This window comes from Hemiscyllium ocellatum, chromosome 17, assembly GCF_020745735.1.
Source record: "Hemiscyllium ocellatum isolate sHemOce1 chromosome 17, sHemOce1.pat.X.cur, whole genome shotgun sequence".
In the NCBI taxonomy this organism is placed as follows: domain Eukaryota; kingdom Metazoa; phylum Chordata; class Chondrichthyes; order Orectolobiformes; family Hemiscylliidae; genus Hemiscyllium; species Hemiscyllium ocellatum.
This window is the reverse complement of record NC_083417.1, coordinates 4,913,471-4,940,668: the sequence shown is the minus strand read 5'-3', so window position 1 is coordinate 4,940,668 and position 27,198 is coordinate 4,913,471. Positions and strand designations below refer to the sequence as shown.

Here is a 27,198-nt window from a genome sequence, read left to right as displayed (position 1 = left end):
GACAGAGAGATGTTGCAGTGCGACTTACACAGGCTGAGTGAGTGGGCAAAATATATGCTGGATGCACCATAATGTGGATAAATATTTGCTTTCAAACCTGGGAAGGCAGATTATTATTTGAACTTAAGACAGGAATGTTGCACGAGTCCTGGGTGTCTTCATGCGCCAGTCACTGAAAGTAAGCGCACAGGTGTAGCAGGCAATAAGGAAGGTAAACTGTATATAGGCCTTCATAGCGAGAGGATTCGAGTACAGGAACAAGGATGTCTTACTGCAATTATACAGGGCCTTGGTAAGGATACACCTGGAATACTGTGTGCAGTTTTGGTCTCCTTATCTGAGGAAGGATGCTCTTGTGATAGAGGGAGTGCAGCAAAGATTCATCAGATTGATTTCTGGGATGGCAGCTCTGATGTAGAGGGGAGATGGAGTCAGTTAGGATTATATTCACTGGAGTTTAGAGGAAGGATATTATTAATGGGCGAGTCCGTGATGGTAATGCCATTAAATGCCAAGAGAAAATGATTAGCTGCTGTCTAATCTAGTCACACACCCCCTGCCTTTTCCCTGCCACTGAAATTCTTCTCTTCACTTTGGATAGTACTGCAATTTGCTTCTGAAAGCCATGATGGAACCTGGCTCTACCACAAAGCACAGTACATTCCAGAACCTAACCACTCACTGTAAGAAAGGTATTTCACATCTTGTTGGTCTTCCTTTAGCCTATCATTTCAATTTGATTAGATTACTTACAGTGTGGAAACAGGCCCAACAAGTCCACACTGACCCGCCGAAGCGCAACCCACCCATACCCCCACATTTACCCCTTACCCCTTACCACTATGGGCAATTTAGAATGGCCAATTCACCTGACCCGCACATCTTTGGACTGTGGGAGGAAACTGGAGCACCCGGAGGAAACCCACGCAGACACGGGGAGAACGTGCAAACTCCACCCAGTCAGTCGGGAATTGAACCCGGGTCTCCAGGCGATGTCCTGGATCCTTTCACCAATGGGAAAGATTTTATCTCTATTGCATCTCCAAGGAGACCCCAAGCCCAATTGCCCCACTCCCTCATTGCAACTAAATTCCTTCACCCCTCAAAACATCCTCGGAATCTGTTCTACATCCTCTCTAACGCCTCCCGTCCTCGCAATTCCTTTAACGTTCTTGAACAAATTTAAAACAACTCAGATTCTGAGGGATGCTGACCAGGTGGATCTGCAGATGGTGAACATTCCTCCTTTGGGACCATCGAGGATGAGGAGAGGGGGAGAAAAATCACTGTTTCAAAATAAGGGAAGGCCCACTTAAAATGGAGAGGAGGCAAAAAATACTCTGAGGGGTGAGTGTCACTTCCTCAAAAAGGTGGTGTAAGCAGAGTCCTGGAATAATTGTAAGGCTGAAGTGGGTAACAAGGGGTGAAAGGTCATCAGGCAGTGAGAACATGGACAGATTCGATCAGCCATTATCATATAAAATGGCAGGGAAAGCTAGGAGGGGTGAATTGCGCACCTTTTTCAGGTGGTTGTAACATGCCAATTGAATCCACTATAATACCAACACACACACACACAACCCCTCAGGTTAACAGAGTGCCCTCACATATTCCACACCAAACCACTTTGGCCAAGTCATTTAGGCAGACATTGTATCCTCCTGGAGGTGCACTCAGGGGTCTTGCCCAGATCTCAAAGACCATCAGACACAGGAGCAGAAGTAGGCCATTCAGCCCATCAAGTTTGTTCTGCCATTCAACAAAACCATGGCTAATCTGATAATCCTCAACTTTATTTTCCTGTCTTTTCCCCATAACCCTTGATTCTGAAATAACTGTAGAGCGCCAGTATCCCGTCACCAAGTCACCCTCTATTTACACAAGTACAGTACACGGGCTCTGACCAGCCAGCTCAGAGCCAGGCCCTAGACCGAGGAGACTCAGACCCCTGTTGATCTCTGTCAGCCAGGACTCCCTGATTGTTAGGCAAAAGTGAGGACTGCAGAAGCTGGAAACCAGAATCAAGATCAGAGTGGTGCTGGAAAAGCACAGGTCAGGCACATCCGAGGAGCAGGAAAATCAACGTTTCGGGCAAAAGCCCTTCACATCAGGAATGGAGGCAGGGAGCCTCCAGGGTGGAGACATAAATGAGAGGGCGGGGGAGAGAAGGTAGCAAAGATTACAATAGGTGAATGGGGGTGGGGATGGAGATGATTTTCCTGCTCCTCGGATGCTGCCTGACCTGCTGCGCTTTTCCAGCGCCACTCTAATCTCGGCTCGGATCTCCAGCATCTGCAGTCCTCACTTTTATCTAGTTGATTTTAACCTTACTGCGAATCCTCTTGCAAGGATGCCTACCTTGAAGTTTTCCTCCTCTTTCCACAAGAATCTCAGTGAATCTCTCTCTCACTGCAACCCCCAGGTCATCTCCTCTGCCCTGAAGCTCTTCAACCATGTCCTGAAACAGATTCGCACCAGTTTCCTCATTTCCCCTTCCCCCACCTAGTTCCAACCTTTCAGCTCAGCACCACCCTCATGACTTGTCCTACCTGCCTATCTTCCTTCCCACCTATCTACTCCACCCTCCTCTCTGACCTATCACCTCCATCCCCACCCCCATTCACCTATTGTACTCTTTGCTACCTTCACCCCAGCCCTATCCCCTCCCACCAATTATCTCTCCATCCTGGAGGCTCCCTGCTTCCATTTATGGTGAAGGGCTTTTGCCCGAAACGTCGATTTTCCTGCTCCTCGGATGCTGCCTAATTGTTAACCTGGGAGAAAAAGCGAGGACTGCAGACGCCGGAGATCAGAGCTGAAAATGTGTTGCTGGAAAAGCGCAGCAGGAGAATCAACGTTTCGACATGAGCCCTTCATCTCGAATGGAGAAGAAGGGCTCATGCCCGAAACGTTGATTCTCTTGCTCCTTGGATGCTGCCTGACCTGCTGCACTTTTCCAGCAACATATTTTCAGCTCTGATTGGTGACCTGGGCCAACCCAGGAAACTCCTACTGTATGAGATTGACGTGGCCAACTCATTCCAATCACTATAATTCTCTTATTGCTTAAAAATTTAAATTGGCCTTGAATGTACTTGAATCAACAGCTCTCTATGGTTAGGAATTCCAGATTCACCGCCCTCCTGAGAGAAGACATTTCCCCTCATCTCGTTCTTAAATGTTTAGCCCCTTACTCTGAGATTATACCTTCTGGTCCTCCCATAAGGGGAAACACTCTCCACTTCTACTCTGTCAAGTCCTTTCAAGAATCTTGTCTATTCCATTAAAATTGTGTCTCAGTCTTCTATATTCCAACGAGTTCAGGCCTAATCTACTTGACCTCAACCACCGTACTGTGGTGACAGAATATCACAGGCACAAGAGAGGTGAACAAAGACCAATGTCCGATTACAAATCTGGAAGGTGCTATTTAAAAGGAACTTCATTCTTCCCTGTTTGCAACACAATCTTCCTGGAGTGCGAGAGAGAAATATTTCAACCTGCCCGTTCACCCTGAGCCTGAGAAACCGGTCAGACTGGGAATGCAGGATCAGCAGGTTCATTCTCAACAGACACAGTCTGAGAGGAGTGAGAAGGGAGCTCCACATTTTTAACATTTAGTGTCTGGAAAATGAGAAAAGGTTAGAACCAACTCTAAGGCAGTCATGCGCAGCACAAGGGGCTGTGGGCGCTTTTACATGCTCAAAAATCCCCAGTGATCGTGTTCGGGAAGGCAGACATCAGCTGAGATCGAACCATCAGACACAGGAGTGGGAAAACCATATAAACCACAGACTGGTGACACCCAGTTTAAAGCTTCTAAAATGTTCAGGCAATCAATTCTTAAATCGAATTTGCCAAGTGGTTTTTGAGGAAGGGTCACTGGACCCAAAACCTCAATTCCGCTTTCTCTCCACAAGTGTTGCCAGGCCGGAGTTTCTCCGGCAATTTTCACAGAGTTTCGACAGCGTGGAGGCAGGCCATTCGGCCCACCGAGTCCATACCGACCCTTGGAACAGCATCCCACCCAGACCCAGCCCTACACTAACCCTGTAACTCTGCATTTCCCATGGCAAATCCACCTATCCTACACATCCCTGCAAACTCAGGGCAATTTCCCTTAGCCAATTCAGGTTAACCTGCACGTCTCTGGTCTGTGGGAGGAATCCCACGCAGACACAGGGAGAATGTGCAAACAGTTGCCAGAGGGTGGAATCTGGCACTGTGAGGCAGCAGTGCTAACCATGGAGCCATTGTGCTGCCTGTTTTGGTTTGTGTTACATAATAAATATCAGTGGGACGTACAGCAAATATCAGTTAGAGAGATCCAACAAATGCTGGCACCAGGACAAAGTCTGTAGGATGACATACACGCAATCTAGCTCCCTCTGTTACAATCGGTTCCTGTAGCTGCAATGACAGTTATTATAATTAAATCCATCATTCTGTCACCTTCTCTGTTGATACCAGCAATACCCTTTCAAACTGGTCAGAAGATCCCACTTAGATTTAAATAGCGTTTACAGTACACCTGCTCAATGCTGGTGTTTATGTACCATACAACATACAGTAGGCCCCTCAGTCCCTCCAGCCCATTCCACCATTCAATAAGAACTCCCTTCATTAAGATCTATTTCTGTCTTGAAAATATTCAAAGACTCTGCTTCCATAATTGATAGAGTTCCAAACACCCACAGTGCTGACAGAGAAAAGAAATCTCATTTATCTTAAATGGCTGACCCTTGGTTCTCGATTCTCACACGAAAGCACCCAGTCAATGCCCCTCAAGATCACTTATGTTTCAATCAAGTCACCCTTCATCTTCTAGACTTCAGGGGATACAAGACAACATCTCACCCCCGTCATCTTCTTCCCCTCCCCCCCCAGTTCAGGTATTAGTCTGGTAAACCTTCACAGGACCACCCCTAACGTGTTTACATCTTTCCTCAGGAAAAGGAGGCAAACACTATACATATTACTCCAGACATGGTCTCACCAGTACCCTGGATAACCTCCCTATTTCTGATGAGAATATTTTCTCTTAGTGCTTGCAATTACTTGCTCTATCCCCATACTAGGCATTTTGTGCATTAGAACATCCAGATCCCTCTGCATCAGAAATCCGCAATCTCTCACCATTTAGATAATGCACTTCGTTTTCGAAAACGTTCTTCCTACCAAAGTGAATAACTTCATATCTTCTCAGATTACATTGTGCCATATCTTTGCCCAGTTATCTGACTACACCAAATTGTTTTGTAAACTCCTTTTGCTCTCTTACAACTTACTTGCCCATCTGTCTTTGTGTCATCAGCAAATTTAGCAACCATTCCTCCATCTAAGTTATTTATATAAATTTAAACAGTTGAGGTCCCAGGTCAGACGCCTTCACCAACACATTCCACCCTGACCTTAAATTTATCTGGACCATCTCTGACACCTCCCTCCCCTTCCTGGACCTCTCCATCTCCATTATTGACTACCGACTTGACACTGACATTTTTTACAAACCCACCGACTCCCACAGCTACCTGGATTACACCTCTTCCTACCCTATCTCTTGCAAAAATGCCATCCCGTATTCCCAATTCCTCTGCCTCCGCCATATCTGCTCCCAGGAGGACCAGTTCCACCACAGAACACACAGATGGCCTCCTTCTTTAGAGACCGCAATTTCCCTTCCCACCTGGTTAAAGATGCCCTCCAACGCATCTCGTCCACATCCCGCACCTCCGCCCTCAGACCACACCCCTCCAACCGTAACAAGGACAGAACGCCCCTGGTGCTCACCTTCCACCCTACAAACCTTCGCATAAACCAAATCACACACCGACATTTCCGCCACCTCCAAAAAGACCCCACCACCAGGGATATATTTCCCTCCCCACCCCTTTCCGCCTTCTGCAAAGACCGTTCCCTCTGTGACTACCTGGTCAGGTCCACGCCCCCCTACGACCTACCCTCCCATCCTGGCACTTTCCCCTGCCACCGCAGGAACTGTAAAACCTGTGCCCACATCTCCTCCCTCACCTCTATCCAAGGCCCTAAAGGAGCCTTCCACATCCATCAATGTTTTACCTGCACATCCACTAATATCATTTATTGTATCCGTTGCTCCCGATGCGGTCTCCTCTACATTGGGGAGACTGGACGCCTCCTAGCAGAGCGCTTTAGGGAACATCTCCGAGACACCCGCGCCAATCGACCACACCGCCCTGTCGCCCAACATTTCAACTCCCTCTCCCACTCTGACAAGGACATGGAGGTCCTGGGCCTCCTTCACTGCCGCTCCCTCACCACCAGACGCCTGGAGGAAGAACGCCTCATCTTCCACCTCAGAACACTTCAACCCCAGGGCATCAATGTGGACTTCAACAGTTTCCTCATTTCCCCTTCCCCCACCTCACCAGAGTTCCAAACTTCCAGCTCAGCACTGTCCCCATGACTTGTCCGGACTTATCCGACCTGCCTAGCTCCTTTTCCACCTATCCACTCCACCCTCTCCTCCCTGACCTATCACCTTCATCCCCTCCCCCCCCCCTCACCCATTGTACTCTATGCTACTTTCTCCCCACCCCCACCCCCCTCTAGCTTATCTCTCCACGCTTCAGGCTCACTGCCTTTATTCCTGATGAAGGGCTTTTGCCCGAAACGTCGATTTTGCTGCTCGTTGGATGCTGCCTGAACTGCTGTGCTCTTCCAGCACCACTGATCCAGAATCTGGTTTCCAGCATCTGCAGTCATTGTTTTTATCTCAGCAATATGAAAAAGGACTAGTCTACCTATTCCTGTTTCCTGACAGTAACAGGGATAGAAGATTGGTTGCTTATGTTCCTACAAGCTTTTATTTTCCATAAAATGCTTTTGTTGAGGCATTTTATGAAATGCCTTCTGGAAAGTACAGTATATCAACTGGTTTCCTTTATCAGCAGCACATCATCTCCTTAAAGAGTTCCAATAGACTGATTAAGCATGATTTCCCTTTAACAAAACCATGTTGACTCTGTCTGATCACCTGGAATTGATCTAAGTGCCCAGCTGTAACATCTAACATATTCCCAATGACAGATGTTAAATTAGCCAGGCTGCAGCATTCTGCTTTCCTTCTCTCTCCCTTGTTGAATAAAAGGATTAGCTATCTTCCAATCCGATGGAGCCTTTCCCCAAACAAAGTGTGTTTTGGAAAATTAAAACCATTGCATTGACTATCTCACCAGCCACTTCTTCCAAGACAATAGGAGGAGGTTCTTCAGGAAGAAATGGAGGCATTTATTAGCACACAGCTCCAACAGTTTCCTCAGTACCAGCTCGGTCAGGATTCCTTCTTTCCATTTCCTGATGTATTGCTGCTTTTGAGAAGTTACTTATCTCCTTTCTAGTGAAGGCCAATGCAACATTCTTGTTGAATGAACTTGGCATGTCCTCATTTTTCATTATCAATTCTCCAGACTTACTTTCTAGAAGACCAACACTCACTTTGTTCACATAATTTATAGGAACTTACTACCTTTATACATGTTTTTGTAAGCTCTCTCTTGAACTCTGATTTTCCCCATTCATTTTGTAATTTTATTTTAATATTCTGTCCAATCTCTGACCTGCCAGTCCTTGGCACAGTTTTTTTTAGATTAGATTACTTACAGTGTGGAAACAGGCCCTTCAGCCCAACAAGTCCACACCGACCCGCCGAAGCGCAACCCACCCATACCCCTTACCTAACACTACGGGCAATTTAGCATAGCCAATTCACCTGAACCGCGCATCTTTGTGACTGTGGGAGGAAACCGGAGCACCCGGAGGAAACCCACGCAGACACAGGGAGAACGTGCAAACTCCACACAGTCAGTCGCCTGAGGTGGGAATTGAACCCAGGTCCCTGGCGCTGTGAGGCAGCAGTGCTAACCACTGTGCCACCATGCCGCCCTAAAGTTCTGTGCTTTAAGTTTCATACTGTCTTTAACCACAGATGTGGATCCATGCCTTGGAATTTCTATTGAAAAGTCTTTACTGTACATTCTGAAATACTCCCTTAGAAGTCTGCCACATCATCTCTCCTGACCTGTCCTTTAACCTGATCTGCCAATTCACTTCAGCTAGCTTTAAGTGCCCCAGAACTGCCCTTATTTAAAGATGCTGAGACTGAGGCAGAGATTCTCTCCCTCAAGCAGAATGTAAAATTCAAATCATATTACGGTCACAGCTCCCTCGTGATGCCTGCACCATGAGGCCATTCGTGAATCCTATCATTGTGCAGAATCCCAGGTCTCCTGCAGCCTGGCCTCTGGTCAGCTCGAGATGGGTCTGCTCCCAGCCTCTCAGTAGCCCCCTTCCTCCTGTGTGTGTGTTTATCCAGCTTCCTCTTTAATGCACCAATTCCAGTCTCCTCAAGCCCTCCTTGTGGGAGTGATACCATATTCTCACCACTCTGTGGAAAGAGCCCTTGTCGGATTTTATGGTGACTGTCTGTGTGGAGTTTGCACATTCTCCCCGTGTCTGTGTGGGTTTCCTCCAGCTGCTCCGGTTTCCTCCCACAGTCCAAAGATGTGCAGGTTAGATAGAGTGGCCAGGCTAAATTGTCCATAATGTTCAGGATGTGTAGGTTAGGTGCATTACTCAGGGGTAAACGTAGAGTAATACAGTGGGGGGAAATGGGTCTTCGGAGGATTGGTTGGCCGAAATGGCCTGTTTCCGCACTGTGGGGATTCGATGATTCTATTCTTGAAGTTCCTTCTCCAGTCTACAATCGGACTTCCTCAAGCACCAGATGCTGTTCTCAACTACAGTCTGCCCGCTCACCCATTGTCAACCCCGGGACAGAAGGCCCTTAAACACAGCCAGGTGTCAAATTGTCCTGTTCATACCTCAGCACAGAAAGGGCTCTCGCCTCCCAGTTTATCAGCGGGAGACTTATGTCAAAAGGATGTAAGCTTTATTGCCAAGTGAACAGTCACCTCATCACTGCTGTCCCATCGTGTTGTTATCTGAAACAACTGGATTTCTGATTCAAGGAAAGCCATTCACTCTCCGCGAAAATACGTTTACTTATAGAAGCACATTTTGTAACCTCAAAATTTTCTGCATTCCCTAAAATCCAGTCATTGTTATGTTGGTAATTCAACTGCCACATCCAGTGAGGAGATAAACAAGATCAGTATTAGAGGATTAATATTTGGGGATAAATATTGGAAGGCGTCTAGCTCTGTGAAGGATGGGAATACACAAATGGTCATCAAGATTTGAGTGCCCTTTCAGCCCTTGGATTTAAACCAGAACACCCCCCCCCCCCCCCCTTCCATAGTTACCACCTACTCCAACTCCAGAGTCCCGATGTAGTGGCTCACTCCTTCCTACAATCTACACCCTCTCAAGTCCAAACTCATCTACTTCAAAAGGACAGAGGCAGATAGTGCAATGTGGAGATACATGTAGAAAAAAAACAAGGGCCTGACAATTGATCATGCCTTTCCTGGGGCTGTAACTTTCCAAAGAGTACTACAGACAAGGCAGCACATTTGGAGAGTTGGCAGCCCAGTGAGCAAAATAAGGTCCCACAAACACATGAACTGGTGTCATGGGACTTCAGTTTAATGCCTCATTTGGGAGCTGGCATCTTAAGTAGTGCATTCCTCAGTCCTACACTGGGTTATCCTGGACACACGGTCTGGATCATTTGCTCATGTTCCTGGAATGGGAGCTGAACCCACCAGGTCATGACTCAGGGGCTGAATAAGTGCTACTGACATAACCAAGGGGGAGACAATGCAATGAGCTTCAATTTCAAAACCAGCTTTCACCCCCAAGAAGGAAGAGCGATGATGGTGCTTTCACCGAGTCCTGCAATGTCAAAATCCTGAGGGTTACCATTGACCAGAGACTCAACTAGACCAGCCACATAATCACAGCAGCTACAAGAGCAAGTCAGAGGCTAGGAATGCTGCAGTGAGTAACTCAACCTGACTCCCCAAAGCCTGTCCACCATCTTCAAGGCACAAGTCAGAAGTGTGATGGAGTACTCCCCTTTTGCCTGGATGAGTGTAGCTCCAATCATTCACATGATTGGACACAATCCAGGACAAAGCAGCCCACTTGATTAATACCATATCTACAAACGTCCATTCCCTCCCTCACTGACGCTCAGTAGCAGCAGTGTGTACTAGCTACAAGATACACTGCAGAAATTCACCAAAGATCCTCAGGCAGTGCCTTCCAAACCCACGAATACTTCAATCCTGAAGGACAAGGGCAGCAGATCCATGGGAACACCACCCCCTGCAAGTTTCCCTCCAAATCATTCACCATCCTGACTTGGAAATATATCGCTGATCCTTCACCGTCAATGGTCAAAATCCTGGAATTCCCTCCCTCAGGGCATTATGGGTCTACCTAGAGCACATGGATTGCAGCAGTTCAAGAAGGCAGCTCACCCCCACCTTCTCAAGGGGCGACTCGGGATGGGTAATAAACACTGGCCAGTCAGCAACGCCCACATCTCGTGAATGAGAAAGATAACCAAGAGACAGGCTCTATCATGAAAAGGTATTGACATTGATAAATGTCAGCACATAGATTCTTAATGACCCCAGTCCACTGAACTGCCACTGCGTGCTCAGCTCCAGGTCTCACCCATTTGTTGTGGATAGTATACACTGCTGCTGAGTGTCTGCATCTTACCAAATGGTTCACACACAACTCATGCAATCACTTTCGAATTAGATCACAATCTGAGGACTAAGGCATGTACAGTACCTGAAAATTGAAAGCCTGGACCCCAAATAGGAACAGAGTAGGCCATTCAGCCCTTTGAGCCTGTTCCATCATTCAATGAGATCACGGCTGACCTGTGTCCTAACTCCACATGCCTACCTTTGGTCCCTATCCCTCAACACTGTTGCTTGTCGAAAGAAAATCTGTCTGAGATTTAAAATTAACTGATCCAGCATCTATTGCCATTTGTCGAAGAGAGTTCCAAACCTCTCACCCCTTTGTGTATCAAAGTGCTTCCTAACATCTCTCCTGAACAATCTGGCCCTAATTCTCAACTCTGCCCCCTAGTTCCAGAATCACCAACCAGTGAGAATAATCTTTAACCTGTCTTCTCCTGTGTACAGCTTGAAGATTTCGATCAGATCAACCCTTAATCTTCTAAATTGTGGAGCAAACAGCCCTGATTGCATCGTCAGTATTCATAACTTAACCGCTGAAGTCCAGGTGTCATTCTTGTAAACCTACAGTGTACTCCCTCCAAGGAGAGAGTGAGAACTGCAGATGCTGGAGATCAGAGTCAAAATGTGGTGCTGGAAAAGCACAGCCGGTCAGGCAGCACACATGCAGCAGGAGAATCGATGTTTTGGACATAAGCCTCTCATCAGGAATGAACCCGAAACGTCGATTCTCCTGCTACTCGGGTGCTGCCCGACTGGCTGTGCTTTTCCAGCACCACACTTTCTGTTCTCCCTCCAAGGCCAATTGATCCTTCCTAAGGCGTGGTGCCCAGATCTCAGAGTGCTCGGAGTGGGGTCTGACCGGGGTTTTGTATAACTGCAGCATAATTTCTGCATTCTTGTACTCCAGTCTTTTAGGTAGATCCCCAAAATTGAAAATTCAAACCCCTTTGCTCTTTCCTTCCTTCTGAAAATGTGTTGCTGGAAAAGTGCAGCAGGTCAGGCAGCATCCAAGGAACAGGAAATTCGACGTTTCGGGCATAAGCCCTTCATCAGGAATGGCTTATGCCCAAAACGTCGAATTTCCTGCTCCTTGGATGCTGCCTGACCTGCTGCGCTTTTCCAGCAACACATTTTCAGCTCTGATCTCCAGCATCTGCAGACCTCACTTTCTCCTGTTTCCTTCCACAGCTACGTATTACACTGAACTCCTCAGTAAAGAACATGAAATTCAACCAAATATTTTCACATCACAAATTCTAAAATGTTGTGTAATTCATGGTGAGAGCACTGTGGAACTGCCCCCTCACTGTGCTGGGAGGAGAGGAAGTTTCTAATCTTTAATAAAATAAGAATGAGCTGGTCATGTTTACTGTCTTGATAATCTCCCTCTCCATGGGTGGGGACCCTACAACTTATTTCACCATGACTGGGCAGAAACAGCCAGAAATTCTTAAAAACCACATTCCGTGGGTCCTGACCGACATTTATCCCCAACCGACATTGCTAAAAAAAAAAACACAAACTGCTCATTTATCAGATTGTTGTTTGTAAAGTGGTTGGTGTGTTTCCTTACATCATAACAGTGAACTGACTTTCAAAAGGCTGTAAAACTCTCAGGGACATGCTTGGGCCACTCTGTCAAGGTTCCAGTATTTCTTCAGAACGCTCTCAGACCATCAGATATAGGAACAGAAGTAGGCCATTCAGCCCATCGAGCCTGCTCTGCCAGCCAACGGAGGTCACGGCTGACCTGATCATCCTCAACTCCTTTTTCCTGCCTTTTCACGATAACCCCAGACTTGCTGAAAAAACTGCCTTCCCATTAAAATGGTTTTAAAACTCAAAAGTTCAGTGCAGCACAAAAAAAGGGGAGAAAGTCAGGGGAGGTTGAAGATGAATGGGAAATTTAGGGGAGGTGTGCGAGGCAAATTTTTGGTTTAACCGCAGAGGGTGGTAGTTGCCTGAAACACGCTGCCAGGAGCGGTGGTGGAAACAGATACAATAGCAATGCTTACAAGGTATCAAGTTAAAAATCACACAACGCCAGGTTATAGTCCAACAGGTTTATTTGGAAGCACTAGCTTTCGAAGCACTGCTCCTTTATCAGCTACCTCTGAAAGCTAGTGCTTCCAAATAAACCTGGACTATAACCTGGTGTTGTGTGATTTTTAGCCTTGCCCACCCCTGTCCAACACCGGCTCCTCCACTTTAAGGCGGACATTGACAAGCAGGGAACAGAAGGCAGATGGGATAAACTTAGAATAGTATCATGGTTAGTACGGACATGGTGGACTGAAGGGCCTGTTTCTGTGCCGTACTGCTCTACGTTCCGTGAACGCGTAGGAATCAAAGACGGAATCAGAAAAGCTCTGAAGCAAATGTTGCAGAAAGGGATGGTGGCTGCAAGGACAGAGAAGTGTCTTTTTAAGAGAAACTTCAATCTGGGGGCAGTGAGGAAACACACTGGTCTGGGTACGAAAAGAATCTAGCACAATAACAGGCCCAAAATCTAGCAGAACATTTCAAAGATGAAAGCAAACAGTTTAAAATGTTATCGACAGCTCCAACTACAGCAAGCAACATCAGTAGCATTTACCGAGCCTGCGGGAATTCCAGTTAATATGTGAAAAGTAAACAAATCAACAGACTGGAGGAAAGGATTAGATAAACTAGAAATCATCGCCGACTCCAAATTTGCACAAAAGATGGCATCTAACCCTGCAAGGCCTGATGAGCAAGTTTCCATTAACCATCACTGCCCATGTGGTGAAGAGGCTACTCCCAAACGTAGCTTATGAACATGCTAGTGTTCTGTTGCCTCAGGTTCAGGTAAAGCATGATCCCATTGCAATCCCAGGGACAGGATTTGGAGAAAGAGGTGTAAAGATAAAAGAAATAGAAAGAACAAACAAACTAGAACGCTGATGAAAACAGCAACATGTCACCAAAGCTTTTCACCTCAGACTCATCAGGACAAATGCAAGAATGCCAAATTTTTAACATTTACAGTTTAAACTTCCGGAGGGAAAAGGTGGCTGATTGATTGAAAGCTGATTCTGAAGAACTTGCATTTTTGTAGCACCTTTCACAGCCTCTGAACATCCCAAAGATCTTAAAGAATCTGCAAAATCGGCAGGTGTGAACCCCTGGATAGCTGATATCTATATGGCCCTGTCCACCCGGGATTTGGGGGGACTCACTGACATCAATCCTTCTTCTAAATTATCAGAACTGAGTGGCACACCCACACAATGACCTCAGCCATCCAGGAGCTCAGCCTTGATAAACAGACTCTGTTTATTACATAGTATTGAGTAACTAGTTACATTGCACTGATTCCACATGGAAGTCTCTTGGGAAATATTCAGCTATTGTCAAGTTACTATTAGCTACATGAAACCAAGAGCTGGTCTTGCAAACACAAACTGGTTGGCTCCTCCCAGGAGCAGTTTTTTATAACCTAATGGACATAGACCAGCTCATGACATTGGTCAAAGCTTGTTCAGGCACGAACTGCCTTTTTCAACAAGAGTCAGTTGGTGAAGGATGAAACCAAAGTTAACCTTTATCGAGTTTAGATTGATTCACAAACGGAAATATAAGCATGCAACTGTACCTCAACCCCCACCTCAACTTTACAAACCAAATCCTTACAACATGCATACAGTTAACCACAACCAATTCACAACTAATATCCAGGAATTTCGATCTGTTCTAAATCAACCAGTGGAGTTTTTTTTACTTATTCGTGGAACATGGGTAACACTGGCTAGCCCAGAATTTATTGCCATCTCTAACTGTTAAGTATCTACCACTTTGCTGTGGGACTGGAGTCACACGTAGGCCAGACCCAGGTAAGGACTGCAGATTTCCTTCCCTAAAGGACATTAGTGAATCAAATGAGCTTTTCTGACAATCGAAAATGGTTACATGGTCATCATTAGACTCTTAATTCCAGATTTTTATGAAATTCAAATTCCACTACCTGCAGTAGCAGGATATGAACCCAGATGCCCAGAACACATTACCTGGATTTATAATCTGGCTGGGTCTTTGGATTAACAGTCGAGCAAGACAACCATTTGGCCATTGCCTCCTTTAATTACACACCTCTGGAGCAAGTGAGACTTGAACTTGGTCCTCCTGCTTCAGAGGTAGGGACACCATCACTGCACAAGTGCCTGCAACATGCCATGATCTAACATAGGAATCAAAACAGCCAATTTGCAAACAGAAAGCTCACACAAGTGCTTAAGTGATAAATAACCACATTATAGGTAATATGAGTGTTACAAGGGGACATAAATTTAAGGTGAAGGGTGGAAGGTATAGGGGAGATGTCAGGAGTGGGTTCTTTACCCAGAGAGTGGTGGGGGCATGGAATGCGCTGCCTGTGGGAGTGGTAGAGTCAGAATCATTGATGACCTTTAAGCGGCAATTGGATAGGTACATGGATGGGTGCTTAATCTAGGATAGATGTTCGGCACAACATCGTGGGCCGAAGGGCCTGTTCTGTGCTGTATTGTTCTATGTTCTATGAGGCAAACCTTTAACAGTTTAAAATAGTGTCACAGGGTCTTTAGATTCAGCCGAGGGGATGGACAGGCCCCTCTGACAGTGTGGATCAAGATCCTGTCCTCTACCTCTCTGTAGTGGGGGCTTGAACTCTCCACATTCTATCTCTGAGCCAGAGCTCAGGCCCATTAAAGATCAACGAACAACCGAAACTAAGGGAGAAAACACCGACAACTCTTGACAAGTCAGACAACATCAGTGCAGAGAAACACAGGGCCAATCCCAGAAACCCATGAAGTATCAGAAACAGACCCACTGCAGCCTGAACCCATTTTAATGTCTGTTCAACAGATAACTGTCATCCAGTTCTGATCAACCCGAACCTCAAACGGTTTCTGTCTAACCTGGATGCTCCCAGTACCTCCTGTGGTTACATTCAGACCTTCAATGCTTGCACTCTCCCCTCTGAATCTGAAGGCTCAACTTCCACTCCAGAGCTTAAGCTCAAAAACTGAGACTGACACTCACCCATGTGGTCCTGAGCAGAGGGTACACTGTCAGAGGTAGCAATCTTTCAGGTGAGACATTAAAAGGTCAGGGCAAAATATCCCATGAGATTACTTTGAAGAGGATCAGGTGAATTCTCTCCAATGGTCCGGTCAACCCTTATCATTCAACCAACATCGTTCAAAACAGATTATATGATTATTGTCACATTTCTATTAGAGGGAGCTTGCTGTAGAGAGGAGCGTCCATGTTTGCTGCACTACACTTCAAAAACTTTTTTAGTGACCGCAGAGTGCTTTGAGATGTGGGTGGTCATGAGAAGTGCTATATAAATGTAGTATTGTGTTGTTGGTAGCTGGAACTCAAGTACCTAATGCAGAGATCTGAAAGCGTGTGGGGCTGTGGTGGCAGGAGATGTAGACAGTGAGTGAGTGTGCACAAACACGGTTTGTCTGTTGATGGTGGGTTGGATGTGGGGTAGACGATGTGTGGGGTATGCCTGTGAGTGGGTGAGTGTGAGATTGTGTGAATGAGAGAGAGACAGACAGAGAGAGAGGAGGGGGAGGAGATGGTGTGCAGAGGAAAGGATATGCAGATAGTCTGTGTAAATTGGTGTGTACACATATAGGGCGAGTGTGTGCACACAGGGGTGTGGGAATGTTTATAGCAGAGGGTGGGTGTATGGATGGGGTTAAATGTTTATTGATGGGGGGAGGGGGAAGAAAATATGTATACCCAGGGTGTATAGCCCTGATGTGTGTATAGATGGGGTCAGTGTTTGTAGATGGGCAAGTGCGAGTGTGAACATGGAGTGTGTGGGATGAGTGTGCACACAGATGGGGTGACGAGTGAGAGTACCCACAGGGACAAGTGTTTATAGATGGGGCAAGGGAGAGAACACATGTAGTGAGTGAGTGAAAGCATCCAGGGTGAGTGTGTGTGTCCACCCACAGTGGTTGAGAGAGAGTACCCAGGGTGAGTGTGAGAAAACAGTGTATGAGTGCCCCAGGTAAATGTGAGAGTACACATGGGGTGAATGTGAGCACACAGTGTGTGAGTGTATATGAGTGAGTGTAAATGAGTGAGAGTGTAAACGAGTGACTGTGAGAGTGTGTAACTGAGTGAGACTGTAAATGAGTGAGTGTAAATGAGTGTGAGAGTGTAAACGAGTGAGTCTGTGAGAGTGGTTAAATGAGTGAGAGACTGTAAATGAGTGTGTAAATTAGCCTGAATGTGTGTAAATGAGTGAGACCGTAAATGAGTGAGTGTAAATGAGTGTGCGTGTGTAAATAAGTGTGTGTGTGTGTGTGTAAATGAGTGAGAGACTGAGTGAGATTGTGCGAGTGCAAATGAGTGAGAGAGTCTGAGTGAGACTGAGTGAGTGTGTAAATGAGTGTGTGTGTAAATGAATCTGAGTGTAAATGAGAGTGAGACTGAGTGTAAATGAGCGGGTGACAGTGAGAGAGAATGTAAATGAGTGAGTGTGAGAGTAAATGAGAGACAGTGTAAATGAGTGTGAGTGTGTAAATGAGTGTGATCCCGCGGTAGGTAGGCACAGTCACACTCACCACCTCGAGCAGTTTGAGGATGCCGAAGCTGGAGCGCAGGTAGTCGGGGTCCCAGGCGAGCTGTAGCCGCCGGTGGTGGCCCGGCCGGACCGGCTCGGTGGTCGGCTGGTACGGGCTACTCGCCCCGGACATCATGGAGGTGCTGGAGGCTTCCGCCTCGAACCCCTCGCCTTCCTCGGTATTCCTCATGGTGCCTGAGACCGGGACACCGGGTCCCCCCCCGCTCCCAGACAAACTTCACCTTCAGCGGCTCAAAGTTAACTCCAGCCCCGGGGACAGGGGGCGGTGGTCCGGGGGTGGGGGGGGAGATCACACCGACCCCTCGGCACACACAAAGCCCGCAGCAGGAGCGCCTGGCCCCGGTCACACAGCGCCTCCGCAGCCGCCTCTCAGGCTGCGCTCCCCGGGCGGGTTAGGGAGCGGGAGCCGCTCGCTGCTGCCTCTCTCTCTCGCTGCTGCCTCTCTCTCTCTCGCTGCTGCCTCGTCTCTCCGTAATCCCAGCCCCAGTCCCTCCCTCTGCACCGTCTCACCTTCTCTCTATACACTCCCACCATCCCCTGATTTAAACCCGCACTGTCCCTGGCCACTGTCAGCCCCTGTCCTCACATCAATCTCCCCAGTCACTCTCTCTCTCTGTCTGTGTCTATCCCCCTTTCCCTTCACTCTGCCCATTCGCATTTTCTCCCTCTCTCTACTTATTGGTATTTTGTCTATTTTCATCCTCTCTCCTCAGTCTGTCCCTATTCTCACTCTCTCGTGTTTATTCCCACTTTATCTCTTTCCTCATTCTCTCAGTCTATTCTCATTCTTTCTGTTTATCCTCATTCTAATTCCCTTTCTCAGTCTATCCTCAAACTCTCTGCCTATTCTCTCTCTCTCTCTCCATTTTCATTCTCTCTTTCTGTCATAGAGATGTACAGCACGGAAACAGACCCTTCAGTCCAACCCGTCCATGCCAACCAGATATCCCAACCCAATCTAGTCCCACCTGCCAGCACCCGGTCCATATCCCTCCAAACCCTTCCTATTCACATACGCATCCAAATGCCTCTTAAATGTTGCAATTGTACCAGATTCAACCACTTCCTCTGGCAGCTCATTCCATTCCCACACCACCCTCTGTGTGAAAAAGTTGCCCCTTCGGTCTCTTTTATATCTTTCCTCTCTCACCCTAAACCTATGCCCTCTAGTTCTGGATTCCCCAACCCCAGGGAAAAGACTTTGCCTATTTACCCTATCCATGCTCCTCACAATTTTGTAAACTTCTATAAGGTCACCCTTCAGTCTCTGACGCTCCAGGGAAAACAGCCCCAACCCTATAGCTCAAATCCTCCAACCCTGGCAACATCCTTGTAAATCTTTTCTGAACCCTTTCAAGTTTCACAACATCTTTCCGATAGGAAGGAGACCAGAATTGCACACAATATTCCAACAGTGGCCTTACCAATGTCCTGTACAGCTGCAACGTGACCTCCCAACTCCTGTACTCAATACTCTGACCTATAAAAGAAAGCATACCAAAAGCCTTCTTCACTATCCTATCTACCTGAGAATCCACTTTCAAGGAGCTATGAACCTGCACTCCAAGGTTTCTTTGTTCTGTAACACTCCCTAGGACCTGACCATTAAGTGTATAAGTCCTGCTAAGATTTGCTTTCCCAAAATGCAGCAGATTGCATTTATCTGAATTAAACTCCATCTGCCACTTCTCAGCCCATTGGCCCATCTGGTCAAGATCCTGTTGTAATCTGAGGTAAATCTCTTCGCTGTCCACTACACCTCCAATTTTGGTGTCATCTGCAAACTCACTAACTGTTTCTCTTATGCTCACATCCAAATCATTTATGTAAATGACAAAAAAAGTAGTGGACCCAGCACCGATCCTTGTGGCACTCCACTGGTCACAGGCCTCCAGTCTGAAAAACAACTCTCCACCACCAACCTTTGTTTTCTACTTTTGAGCCAGTTCTGTATCCAAATGGCTAGTTCTCACTGTATTCCATGAGATAGAACCATGGGGAATCTTGTCGAACGCCTTACTGAAGTCCATATAGATCACATATACTGCTCTGCCCTCATCAATCCTCTTTGTTACTTCTTCAAAAAAATCAAGTTTGTGAAACATGATTTCCCATGTTCAAAGCCATGTTGACTATCTCTAATCAGTCCTTGCCTTTCCAAATACATGAACATCCTGTCCCTCAGGATTCCCTCCAACAACTTGCCCACCACCAGACATCAGGCTCACTGGTCTATAGTTCCTCTGTCTATTCTCATTACATCTCTCCTCAGTTATCAGTCCCTTACTCCACAACACCCCTGCCCCCAAATCCTGTCATTTTCATTCATTCTTATTTTTGACTATTCCTGCTCTCCATAACCACACATCAGCTCTTTAGATACTAATTCTGAATCACAAACTGGTTCAGAGTTCATGGTCTGTGTGATAGGACTAATCTGACAGTGAAGTGCAGTGCTGAGGGGTGCTACACTATCAGAGTTACCTTCTTCCACACGAGCATCTGAAACTGAGCTGCTCTCTCAGCTGGTTGTAAGAGATGCTAAGCCTAGTATTTTGAAAAAAGAATTGTATTGAATTTGTTGTCATGTGTACCGAGGCACAGTGAAAAGCTTTGTTTTGTGAGCAATACAGGCAGATCACAGAGTTAAGCAGCACAGAGAAGTAAATAATAGGTAAACAGTGGCAAAAACAAAAACACAGATACAGGCAAATGTTAAGAGGTTGTGAGTCCATTCAGTATTCTAACAACAGTAGGGTAGAAACTGTTACAAAACCGGCCGGTGCGTGTGTTCAGGCTTCTGTACCTTCTCCCCGATGGTAGAGGTTGTAGAAAAACATTGCCAGGGTGGGACGGACCTTTGAGAATGCTGGTGGCCTTTCCTTGACAGCGGGCCTGGTAGATTCTATAGATGGGAGGTTGGCCTTTGTGATTGTCCGGGCCGTGTTCACCACTCTCTGTAACCGTCTCCGATCTTGAATGGTACAGTTGCCATACCAGGTAGTGATACATCCAGACAGAATGCTCTCGATAAAAGTTGGTAAGGGTATTCGCCCTCATGCCAAACTTCCTCAGCTGCCGGAGGAAGAAGAGACATTGTTTGGCCTTTGTAACCAGTGCACCCACATGAAGAGCACAGGAGTTGTTTTTTTCCTATTTTTCTCTCTCCTCCAGTGTCTTGGCTAACGTTGTCTAAGGGATAAACATTACCAAAATAGATTATTGCGAGATTACCACATTCATGTTTCTGGAATCTTGCTGGGCACAATTTGCCTGTTACATTTCCTACCCTGCAGTTTTGAAGTATTTAATTCACTGGCCAGAAAGGACTTTAGGATGTTCCATGATTGTGAGAGGTGCTACATAAATGCAGAGTTTTGTTCTAATCCCAGTTTATATGCTCCCAGATTTCCTCAATGAGTAATCCCAAGTTTCAGTGGATCACAATCTCTCCTCTGTCAGAATGTCATGAGATCAAATTCCAGTCCGAGACCCCATTGAACATGAGGATCAGAATGTGAATGGTGTAAACATAAAATTTCTTTACTCCCAATCTTTCTATCCTTCTTTCTTTCAACTCCACCCTCCCAATCTCTCTCTCTTTTCCCAGTCTTTCCTGCCCAGAGCTGGCTTTACAGTTGAATGACACAGACATGGTGACCCAGAGCAATGTAACGGTGTGTCAGGAAATCCAGCTCCTGATTTGGTCATTTTTCTCAAGGATTGTGGATGATAGTGGAAGTGGAGAATTGTTTGGTAAGTTGTGTGAGCAGACCTTCCCTCATGTGGACATGCTCTCAACTCCTTTGACACGGAATTCCAAGAATAGAACTTAACTAAAACATTTGACAAAATCTCTCAGGGTAGGCAGATCCAGAAGGTCAAGTCGCGTGGAATCCATAGTGAATTGGCAAGTTGGCTTGACCATAGAAGTCATGGGGAACTATGGAGATGTGTTTTTTCTGACTGAAGGTCCGTGACCAATAGTGTTCCACAGGATCAGTGCTGGGACCTCCTGTTGTTTGTAATTTATATAAATGATTTGGGTGAAAACGCAAGTGGTCTGATCGGTAAGTTTGCAAATGACTCAAAAATCGGTGGAGTCGTGGATAGTGAAGAAGATTGTCAAAGGATTCAACAGACACGGTGGGCCAAAAGACCTGTTCCTGTGTTGAGATTAGAATGGTGCTGGAAAAGCACAGCAGGTCAGGCAGCATCCGAGGAGCAGGAAAATCGACGTTTTGGGCAAAAGCCCTTCATCAGAAATGTTCCTGTGTTGACCCTACACGTCAAGCAGAGTGTGATCTGTCCATCAACCAAGGGCATGGTGCACATGCCAGGAGTGAGAGTGAGATTGTGTACATAGAACATAGAACAATACAGCGCAGAACAGGCCCTTCGGCCCTCTACATTGCAATGACCTGTGAACTAATCTAAGCCCATCCCCCTACACTATCCCATCATCATCAATGTGCTTATGCAAGATTTGTTTCAATCTCCCTCATGTGGCTGAGTTGACTACATTAGCAAGCAGGGCATTCCACGCCCTTACCACTCTCTGAGTAAAGAACCTGCCTCTGACATTTGTCTTAAATCTATCACTCCTCAATTTTCAGCTATGCCCCCTCGTATAAGCTGATGTCATAAGTAGACTTTCACTGTCCACCCTATCTAATCCTCTGATCATCTTGTATGTCCCTATCAATTCCCCTCTTAGCTTCTTCTTTCTAATGAGAATAAACCCAAGTCTCTCAGCCTTTCCTCATAAGACTTTCCCTCCAGACCAGGCAACATCCTGGTAAATCTCCACTGCACCATTTCCAATGCTTCCACATCCTTCCTGTAATGGGATGACCAGAACTATACACAATATTCCAAGTGCAGCCGCACTAGCATTTTGTATAGTTGCAGCATGACATCACGGTTCCGGAACTCAATCCCTCTACCAATAAAATCTAATACACTGTATGCCTTCTTAACAGCACAATCAACCTGGGGGTCAACTTTCAGGGATCTATGTACATGGACACCAAGATCCCTCTGCACATCCACACTACCAAGACTCTTTCCATTGACCCAGTATTTTGCCTTCCTGTTATTCTTCCCAAAGTGAATCACCACACATTTAGCTGCATTGAACTCCATTTGCTACCTCTCAGCCCAATTCTGCAGTTTATCCAAGTCCCCCTGCAACCTGCAACATTTTTCTACACTGTCTACTACTCCACCAACTTTAGTGTCATCTGCAAACTTACTAATCCATCCACCTATGCCTGTGTCCAAGACATTTATAAAAATGACAAACAGCAGTGGTCCAAAAACAGATCCTTGTGTCACACCACTAGTAACTGGACTCTAGGCTGAATATTTTCCATCAGCCACCACTCACTATCCTCTTACAGAAAGCCAGTTTCCAATCCAAACTGCTAAATCTGTGTACAGGTGTGGGTACCACATGTGTATAGGTGTATACCACATGTGTATCTGTGTACAGGTGTGGGTATCACATGTGTATAGGTGTATACCACATGTGTATCTGTGTACAGGTGTGGGTACCACATGTGTATAGGTGTATACCACATGTGTATCTGTGTACAGGTGTGGGTACCACATTGAAAGCAGTGAATGCATTGGAAAAAATGCAGAAGCAGTTACAACAATGGTTCCAGGAGTAAGAAAGTTAAACAATGAGGATAAAGTGAAGAGGTTCAGACTGCGAGGAGTTTTGATCAAGGTTTTCAAAATCATGGTTGGGCTTGACAGAGAAGAGAGGGAGAAGCTGTTCCCACTTATAAAAGGAACTAGAACAAGAGGGGCATAGAAGTAAAGTGATCTGCAAAAGAAGTCAGGGTGATGTGAGAAAAATCTTTCTCAGTCAGCAAGTAGTCAGGGCGTGGAATGCACTGCCTGGAAATGTGGTGGATGCAGGTTCAACCGAGGCACCGAAGAGGGAATTGCAGGGTTATTTGGATAGAAAAGGAATGCAAGAATATGGGGCAAAGGCAGGAGATTGGCTTCGGATAATGGTGTTCTTTAATGGGATAGGTGCAGGCACGATGGGCCGAATGGCCTCCTTGTGCACTATAACCCCTCCCCGTTGCAAGGTGGGCCCACAGCTGGTGCTGGGAGCCATGTAAATTCAGACCGCATTCCAAATATAACAACAGACCCCATCAGAGAATCTAAAGATTCTGAATATTTCTTTTTGACTGAGTCTTGCTCCAGAGAGGTGATTTTCCAAATTATAACAATTGCCAGCGGGTCATTGTCAGAAAGAAGTATCATTTGTCTTGTAAATGTGAACCTATTGGTCTCTTGGCTTTGTTTTTAATAGAGGAATTCTGATTTTAAATGTTGTGTTTCTCTTCATTAGTAGTTCAACATGTTTAACAGACTGATAGCTGTCTGTTCAATGAGGCAGCAAAAGACCTTTTCAGAGATTTACAAGAGTTTAATTGTAAATTTTAGCTTTTTAGCACAAACATCACTTTCCACTTTTCCCTTCCTTTCAGTGTCAGACCATGATGCACATTGATAGACACACTGCTGCCATTTTGAACAATTGGGACCAAGTTCCTCCTAGTCACTATGGTCATCGCTGGCTGGGCTTCGAGGAGAGCTCCAGAGTCTCTCTGCAGGGTCATTCTCTTGGCCAGAATGCTGGCCATTTTGAGAGTTAACTAAACAGAAGCTGCTAGGGAGACACTTTATGGACATGTGCACCCCAGTCAGAGCAGTTCATTGATTTTGTGCGAGTTTGTTTTTCTGAGTGCTTTTGGAGCTGACTTTAAGGCAGATGGAGAATTAAAGGGATCTGCAAAAGAAGTATTGGTGAAGTGAGGAAAATCATTTCCACCCAGGAGTAGTTAGACTCTGGAATGCATTGATGGGAAATGTGGTGGGAGCAGGTTCAATGGAAGCATTCGGAGAGCATTTGGATGGGAACAGTGTGCAAGTGTTAGGGGGAAAAGCAGGAAAGCAGGGCACTAGGTAACAATGCTCATTTAATGGGCTGTGGTACAGACAAGATGGGTCAAATGGCCACCATCTATGCTGTAACACTCCTGTGGTTCTATGACAGTATTATCTGTTTGATGATGCTCCAGTTGAATGGTGGAATTTCTCGGTACACAGGTCAGCCCTCACTCCAGTGCAGGAGTGTGATGATGGCACCAGGGCTCTCATTGACTTGTGATGACAATTGCTCTATACACCAGGGCTGTCATTGACTTGTGAAGGTCTTTGCTTTTGAAAAACACAATTGTGTGTAGGAGATGGGGGTGTGTAGGAGATGGGGGTGTGTAGGAGATGGGGGTGTGTAGGAGATGGGGTGTGTAGAAGATAGTGTTGAAACAGCTGAATCTCCTCATCCACAGTGCCTTCTTCAGACAGGCAGCTGCTAAAGTTTGGGCAGTGCGGGAGGGTATTGCGGTGGTTCAGACTCATACACAACTTGTTGTCAGGTAGCAAGACTGACAGAGAACTTTTGTGAAGTGGGAGTCATGAGCTGAGGAATACTGACCGGGCTTGGGTACTGCCTGTGTACTCAAAGATTGCTTCGGCTTGGAGCAGATTGAAGATCAGTGACATGACAGAACGATGGACAGAATATCAAGCTGATGGATTGTCAGGAAGAGAAGGGAAAATCATTGCAGCGTTAGGTACACTGGAACAAAGTAATCAGCACTCATTGGGACAATTGGACAGTTTTAAGACTGAAAAAGAATAACCTATCATGAAGACTTCTTCATTTGTTCCTGGAGGTGGGTATTGCTGGCTGAGCCAGAATTTATTGCCCTTAAACTAAGTGTTTGCTTGGGCCATTTCTGAGAGCAGCTAAGAATCAATCACATTGTCATGGATGTTGAAAGCTATTAATGAACCAGATGATTTTGTTTGTACATTATCACGAGACTCTTGATTCCAGATTTTTATTGAACTTAAGTTTCACCACCAGCCAGGGTGGGATTTGAACCCACGTCCCCAGAATGTTGGCCTGGGTGGAGGGGGGGTTTAACTCCAGTGACATAACCACAGCATCACCATCTCCCCTGACAGAAACACAGAGAATGCTGTAGCTGTTGAAATAAACCAGTCCCTGACACGGAGAGGCCAGTTCTCCAGATTCACATTGAAAAGAATGCCGATTTATTTTAAACACTCATTCTCATGTTGAAAACCCCGTCACCATCTCTGGAACTTCCTCCAGCCCTGAGGGAGCCCACACATAACTGCACTCCTCACAATGTGACCTTGAACCTCACTGCCTGTCATCAGAAAATGTACCAGGTGTTTCTGAAGGCTCCCTGACCCCCAAACCTCTGCTTCTCTCTCTCTCTCACCTTTAAAACCCAACTCTTTGGCCAAGCCTTTGGTCATGTGTCCTAGGAGCCTAACCTTACTTAGATTATTGCTAAATATTCTGATAGATCTTGGGGGACATTACTCTATGTAAAAGGAGCTGAGTAAACTGGAAGCTATTACATTTGTGCTGTCACAGCAATCCCAAATACAGTATTGTTGCTGATTTTGATGAGAAGTTGAAATTGCTCACCTTGTAATCACCATTTTTAGTATTAACTCTGGAACCAAGTGGCAACACTGAATAACTCTCATTAGTTAAACTACTGGAGGGAGGGAATCTTAATTAGCTGCATTAACAAAGAGGTCACTTCATAATTGGCATCCGGGAGAGAAAGACTTGCTTCCAGATGAATAAAAAGTTCCAATCATGGATATTTCAGCTGATTTAATTTTCTAGGGGTCCTTTGAGGGCCTGAGTTCAAGTCCCACCAGCCCCAGAGGTGTGCAATAAGTTAGAAAGTATATTTTCCTACAGGCTGGTTAGAAAGTATCTCTGATTAAAAATGTTCTGATTTGGCAGAGTGTTGGATAATATGTTACACTCAAACACCACACAAGCCAGCCATGATTGAATGGCGGAGCAGACTCAATGGGCTGAATGGCCTAATTTGTGCTCCTATGTCTTATGGCCATATGACCTCCTCCTGCTTCTGGGTTTTATGTCAAATACAAAGGGGCACAGGGTTTAAAATGAGAGGGGACAAGTTTAAACGAGATGTGTGAGGAAAGGGTTTTTCACAGAGGAATGGTAGGTACCTTGAACGCATTGCCCAGCGGAGATGGTAGCATCAGATATGGTAGCAACCACATGGGGTAAATGTGGATTTCAACAGCTTCCTCATTCCTCCCCCCCCTCCCCCCCACCAACCATTATCCCAGTCCCAAGCCTCCAACTCAGCACCACACTCCAACCTGTCCATCACTGCCTCCTCTGACCTATCACCTTCTCCCTCACCTTCATCTACCTATCGCTTTCCCAGCTACCTCCCCCAAACCCACCCCACTCCAATTTCTCACTCAGCCCCGACCCACAAGCTTCATTCCTGATGAAGGGCCTATGCTCAAAATGTCGACTCTCCTGCTTCTCGGATACTGCCTGACCGGCTGCACTTTTCCAGCACCACACTCTCGACTCTGATCTCCAGCGTCTGCACTCCTCACTTTCTCCTGAACATGTTCTAAGGTCAGTACATCCTTCTTGAGATATGGGGCCCAAAACTGCACACAATACTCCAAATGTGGTCTGAGCAGAGTGTTATAGAGCCTCAGAAGTACACGCCTGCTTTTATAGAGGGCTGTTGTAGGCTGCAGCAGGACATTGACAGGATGCAGAGATGGGCTGAGAGGTGGCAGATGGAGTTCAACCTGGATAAATGCGAGGTGATGCATTTTGGAAGGTCGAATTTGAAAGCCGAGTACAGGATTAAGGATAGGATTCTTGGCAGTGTGGAGGAACAGAGGGATCTTGGTGTGAAGGTACCTAGATCCCTTAAAATGGCCACCCAAGTGGACAGGGTTGTTAAGAAAACATATGGTGTTTTGGCTTTCATTAACAGGGGG

General features: G+C 46.1%; 1 protein-coding gene across 1 annotated transcript in view; it reads right to left on the bottom strand.

Moving 5' to 3' along the window:
* cmtm4 (CKLF-like MARVEL transmembrane domain containing 4) overlaps positions 1-17,762 on the bottom strand; it is an 86,315-nt gene extending 68,553 nt beyond the window's left edge. The window contains exon 1 of the mRNA XM_060837928.1: positions 17,255-17,762. Within this exon, the coding sequence (XP_060693911.1) occupies positions 17,255-17,443 (189 nt within the window). The 5' untranslated portion in view covers positions 17,444-17,762. The remainder of the gene's footprint in view (positions 1-17,254) is intronic.
* Positions 17,763-27,198: the final 9,436 nt, after the last annotated feature.